The following is a 6,000-nucleotide window of genomic DNA, read 5'->3' as shown; positions in this document are numbered from 1 at the left end:
GGGGGGGGGGCAGGAGGCTGGGGCTCCTCTGGACAGTCGCAGGGCGGCCTTCTCTGCGGTGGAGCAAAGCCACCTTGGGGGGCTGGAGCGGGAGGAGGAAGAGGCGCATTTGCTTTACAGTAAACAAAAAAGGAAACAAGGTTAAAATGAAGTTTATTATTTTTTGATTTTTTTGTTTTTTAAATAAAACTGTTTGTGAAACAGCTATTTTATCCCCACGGCAGAGTGACCCCTGAAAGATGCACTAACCCCTTCTTAAGGCCTTAACAAGATTTTTTTTTTGTACTTTTTTCTTCTTTTTTTAAAACTCAGATATTTAAAAATTATACAATTTACAAAACAAAACAAAACAATACAACATAAAGAACCATGTAGCGTGGGGCTGCTCACCTGACAGGCCCTCTTTTCCTTTATAAAAATGAAAGCAAAAGAAAAAAGGGTTAACTGGGTGTTTCCTGGTCAGCGTAACCCACACTGATCACACTGGACACAGTCCCTCCCCTGTGTCAACTCCTACAGCTCAAGATTTCCTGTCCTGTCCTTCCGTCCTGGGGTGGGGGGTGGGGGTGGGCAGGGCACAGCTGCCAGGAACGCGACCCGGTGGCGGGCCACCCCCGACCCTGCCTGCCACGCGCACTTAGTGGGGCACTTGAGGGTCTCACTGGCCACAGTGATCCAGGACACAGCTGTGACTTCGGGACATCTGCCAATTTCACCCCCCAAAAAGATAAAAATTTTAAAAATAATAAATAAATAGTGTTTCTGGAAATGAAAAAAATTTATTTTTGTGTTTAAACATCATTCCCCCACTCTTGAAAACACGGACTGTCCCCCATATCCCCCCTCCCCCCGCCCCAAACCTTCCCACTTTTGAGACAACTTAATGACAAAGGATGGTTCTGGCGTGGTTTGCCTGCTCTTCAGCCCTGGGTCTGCCGCTCTCTGAACGGCGCGAGACAGGCGAAAGATCAAAGCCACGCCCCGCCTCTTAGGAGACCAGCCTGTTCAATTTCACACTTAAATTTCACTGTTATTGGAACAAATTTGGAGTTCTTTAACTAGAGAATTTTTAAAATAGAATCAAAAGGGATAGCGCACCTTTCATTTAAACAAAGTCTTTCCAGACTAAAAATAGATTTATATATATATATTTTTATCCCACCCTTTGCACCCCCCCTTCCCATCATCCCCCCCTCCCCCCTCCCCCCACATTGTCACTATGGAGATTGTGTCCATGGAAACAGCCATTCCAACTTCTTGGGTCTTTCTTTCCTGTGGTGTCACGGTTTGGGTGTGATGTAAGGACTTGGGGAGGAGGTGCTGGCGGGGCGGGCGGGGCAGGGCGGGGCCGCACAGCAGGACGGTTCCTTCCATCGCGAGTGTCCACCACCTCTCATCTCCACAGTCTCACCTGCAAGACAGAGCCGACACTGGGTGCTGGGCCGACAGCCCCTCCTCGGGGGGTCCAGCAGCAGCAGACCCCCAGGACCAGTGGCGGAGCCACCGTGTGGCCCAGACCACGTGGCCCTGGCACACAGTGAAGGGCGGCAGTGACGTGGCCTGCGGTGCTGCGAACGGACCCCGGGCCCCTCGCGGCATGGCGGCCTCCCCAGTGCGCGGCAGGAACGGAGACCACGAAGGAGCTCCCCGACCCTCCAGCTCTCGGGGTGACCCACCGGCAGCCTCCCGTGGGGCTCGGCACTTTGGTGGCCGGGAGCAGTCCTCACGGAGGCAGCTGAGCGCGCAGGCGGTCTGTGGGAAAACCAGCTCAGGACCCGCCACGGCTGCTCGCGGTGACAAGAGTGCATCCTTCACACTCCACGAAGAACCCTCTCCAGCCGGCTCCGACCGGACGGCAGAGCCTGCTCTGGGGCTCCCCAGGCGTCCCCTGCACTTGCTCCTCTTCCAGCCCAGGCTCCGCGCTCAGAAAGGCGATCCCGATGACCCGTTGGGGCAGTGGGGTTGGACCACAGGCCTCCTCGGAGCCCGGCATGGCTCACGACGTGTGCAGGGGTCTCCGAGGGACACGGAGGTTGGCAAGGATCGGGGCAGAACAATTAGAGCAGAAGCAGGGGCGGCGGCCTCCCCCGACCTGCTCCCTGCCAGTCAGAGCGCTCCCTCCTGCCTCAGACCCCTCTGGTGCCCTCGGGAATAACCCCTGGGGAAAACCCAGGCAGCACCATCCCTTGCCTGGGTTCACACAACTTACTAACGGGCAAAGTCGTTCAGAAGGCTGGTCTGTGTGCAGGGGCTACGAACCTTCTATTTGAAAGCACCCACATAGGTATACCTGCCCGGACCAAAGAGGCGCAATAACTGCTCGGGGTAAGACATGACCATACGGGGAGACCTGCAGAGACAGCAGGACACTGTCCCCATGCTTACTCAGGATGTCCACGGTGACAGCCTGGCTTCCCTGTTCCGAAGGTGGCTCTGGACCCTCCCTGGAAGTTGCCCCAGCCCTGCTGGCCCACGCTCTGGTCTGCCTCCAGCCCAGGGAGGCTTGCTGGTCCTGCCCTCTGGTTGTCCTAGGGTTAAGGCTGCTTGCCAGGAGAGGGGACAGAAGCGGCCTCCCCATGTTACCCCAGCAACCAAAAGCCCTTGGAGATGCGAGGATAAGGGCGGAGCCAACAGGAAGCCTCAAGCAACAACCCGGGGGGCAACATCTTGCTGGGCATGTGGGACCACGTGAACAGAGGACAGATGTCCAGGCACTCCTTGGAAGGCTCTGCTTGTGGAGTGGGCGACAGGGCAGGGTTTGCCCTCCCCCAGGCTTGCCAGCGTTGGGCCTGTACCTCCGGCCCGCGAACCACTCAGGAGAGCAGGCCCAACCTGGCCCCAACCTGGGAACGGAGCACACTTGGCACCCCGGGCCTGCCCGGCTGGGGGCGCTCTGTGGGCCATGGGTGCGCCCGGTAGCCCGGGCAGCTCCAGTCTTGACAGCCGCCCCCTGCTGTGGCTCTGTCTTCCTAAAGGGACCTTTCCCCAGGGTCTGACGTCACACAACTTCAAGGTCAGCGGACCCTAACTTCTCAGTTACTTCTCAAACACTGTTCCTTCAACAGGGAGCTTAGGAAGGAAATCCGTGTGCCAGGCTCTATGCGAGGAGTTTCCAAGAAGTTATCTCATGGTGACACCAAGGCCTGACCGCCCCCTGCCCCCAGTCTCAGAGAAGACAAAGCTGAAGCGGAGGGACCCAAAGCCAAGGGGCCGCCGAGCAGTGGGACTGGGGCTCCCACCCAGCAACGCCCTCTGCCCGGGCCCCCAGGACTCTGCCTTCGAGCCGCAGTCACGTGTGGTCCTGTTCGACTGCGTGGGACTCGGCTGGCGGACGCGGGCCCGCTGCAGCCGGCCAGAGCGCCGCGAGCGGGCAGCCACTCCGTGCCGGCAGGTTTTCAACACTCTCTTTAAAAGGCATCTCGATGTCCAGCTGCCGGTGAGGAGAGTTTCACCTGGGGCCACAGCCTTCCAGGACTCGCTCACCTTTGTCACGCTCCCACCTTCCTTGGCTTTCAGCGGCCCCTCCACGGCCTGAACCTGGCGGGGCCTCCTCCAGCCTTCTCCCAGCGCAGCAAGAATCCACCACGTCCTCCCCGCCCGGCCGGTTCCCTCCTGCAGGGATGGGGCTGTGCGGTGGGGCTGTGCGGTGGGGCCGTCGTCCGCACCTATCCAGGCACAGACAGGGTGTCCAGCACCTGCTGCTCTGCGGGGCACGCCCTCTGCCACGCCCTCGGCCGGCCCGCCACGTGTGCGCTCCAGGTTAGAGCAGAGAAGCCGGAGCCAGACACGGTTCCTGTCCTCACTGCGTGCACAGGCTAGTGGAGACGCACAAAGCAAACGAATGAATGATTCCAAATTGGCACAGGAGAGCTGCGGCGTGCAAAGGAGCCCGACAGCGACCCAGAAGGGAAGGCCTCTGCAGCTGAGACCCAGAGAGGAAAGGGAGCCTGTCACGGAAGATGGGAGGCAGGAGACCAGGCCCAGGGAATGGCATGTGCCAGAGCCCACAGGGAGAAGTCCCGCCTCTGAGCAGCTCGCCAGACACGCCCACAGGCCCTGGCGGAGGCATCAGCAGTCGGCACAGGGAGAAGGTGGGCTCCCACAGGCCTCCCGAGGCTTCCTCACGCCCAGAAACGCGCAAGCGGCAGCCTGCTGCGTGGATGGCGGCCCAAAGACTTTTCCTGTCTGGCACGGCTGGTCTGCTGAGGGCCAAGTGCAGGGACCTCATATGCTGCTGGAGGCTGGGGGGGATTCAATCTCCCATCTCCCAGCCCCCAGTTTTCCACCAGACAGGGCGGCAGCAGGGTCCAGCCCGAGGCCTTGACCCCTCCGGCTCCTGCAGGGCCCCAGGACCTGCACGAGCTGCACCCCACGCTAGGCCACGTGGACACCTTAGAGACGTTTCTTAACTGAATCCTCACTAGGCTGGCCACCGCTGCTCCTCTCTTTACCGAAGAAACAGAAGCAGAAACAGAAGTGCTCCCCGTTACACAGCTCTTACTGTATGAGAAAACGGGGGCCCGAGAAGCAGGACCCAGGTACTCATGTCCCCTCCCTGCCATGTCCGGGAACCCAATGACAGTAGCTCTCTGTCCCTAGAACGGACCCCAAGATGAAATGTTCTCCATCCCAATCCCTGGGGCTCCTGTACAGTCTGTTGAGGGCCACCACTCACAATGGGACAGCTGAACCGAGAAACAGGACAAGGGTCCCGCCCTGGGGATGGCACAAAGAGAAAAATCCTTTCAGGTGGACACAACTGGATGCAGCCTATGTCCACCCCTTCCCTCCAAGAGGTGGACGGTCGGACCTCAACAGACGAGAAACCACCCCACACCGATGGGTCGGCTGCGTGACCGCTCGGTGAGGCAGGGTCTCCCGTCCGCACGGGCACTCCTGCCCACACTGACTGAGATCTGGACGACGAAGCTCACTGCTCCGCTTGGGGGCTGAGGGCTGGCAGCTGGCAGCGCCCAAGGCTGGGAGGAGAGGAAGGAGAGGATGAATGAAATTAAAATTCCCAGCCGGAGATCTGCCCAGCAGGGCCATGGCTCAGTCTCCCCCCCGTAAACACGGGCTGGAATGCCAGGACGACACACGTGGAATGCACGTGACATCAAATGGTTCCTTCCCTGACTGGGTCGCCAGGACACTGTCAGGAATGTTCCTTGCAGTCCCCACAGCACACGGCTCTACCCATCAGCCAGAGGAATTGACGGGAGGAAGGCAGAGCCCCGGCACGAAACAAAGGCCAAGAGAAACATGCTGGAGAACCGTCCAGACTGCTGTTGTGCGCTGAGGGCTGCTCGGGGGAAAGGCGTGCAGGAGCCGGCGGGCCCCGGTGTGTTCCGGAAATCCAGTGGCCGCTGCTGCTCCCAGCTCGCTCATTTGACTCCTGGGACCCGATCACCTGCCCTTCCACTCCCAACCCCTGTCTTGGAAGAGGAAGAGAGAAAACAAAGGCACAGAGGCCTTACTCGACAGCCCCCCTGGAGAAAGCTGGACAGGCCTCTCTACAGCCCCACGGCCTCGCAGCAGAGCACAGCGGGCTTCTCTGGAATTCAGTACTGGGACCCTCTGAAGAAACAGAGGACTTCACAAAGGAGAAAAAGTGCGACCGTCTGAGAGGAATTATTTTCTTCTCAAGTGACTGGTAGGTATTGCGGAGCAAGGTGGAACCTGCCGGTTGTCACCGGGAGGGAACGTGCCGTGGACTCTAGCACGTCTGTGTGTGGCTCTTGGGCGCCTGGAGTAAACACAGAAGCCCTTCATTTGAAGAGAAATAATCCCTTAATGAACGTTTCTGAGACAACTGGTCCCCCCACCCCATCCCCGAGGACCAAGTGCTTCAAGTTACATCTTGGCTTTTCTTTTTCTTCTCTTTTTTTTTTCTCTTTATGGTCTATTTTCTTCAACCCTCATGACTCTGTTGGGGGGGGCAGGGGCCAAGCAAGCAGGGAGCAGGGGAGGCGCGCTGCCTCGGGGGACGTCAGTCCACTA

The 6,000-nt window shown here is 58.9% G+C and overlaps 1 protein-coding gene across 2 annotated transcripts in view; it reads right to left on the bottom strand.

Annotated features, from left to right (window-relative positions):
* Positions 1-1,187: 1,187 nt before the first annotated feature.
* TCF20 (transcription factor 20) overlaps positions 1,188-6,000 on the bottom strand; it is a 106,144-nt gene continuing 101,331 nt past the window's right edge. For both annotated transcript variants that reach the window (XM_044228243.1, XM_044228244.1), the window contains one exon: positions 1,188-1,411. Coding sequence is in view for 1 of the 2 variants with exons in the window: in XM_044228244.1 (XP_044084179.1) it covers positions 1,394-1,411 (18 nt within the window). In the remaining variant the exon portion in view is untranslated. The remainder of the gene's footprint in view (positions 1,412-6,000) is intronic.

This window comes from Neovison vison, chromosome 12 (genome assembly GCF_020171115.1).
Source record: "Neovison vison isolate M4711 chromosome 12, ASM_NN_V1, whole genome shotgun sequence".
Lineage (NCBI taxonomy): Eukaryota > Metazoa > Chordata > Mammalia > Carnivora > Mustelidae > Neogale > Neogale vison.
This window is presented reverse-complemented; position numbering and strand designations above follow the sequence as displayed.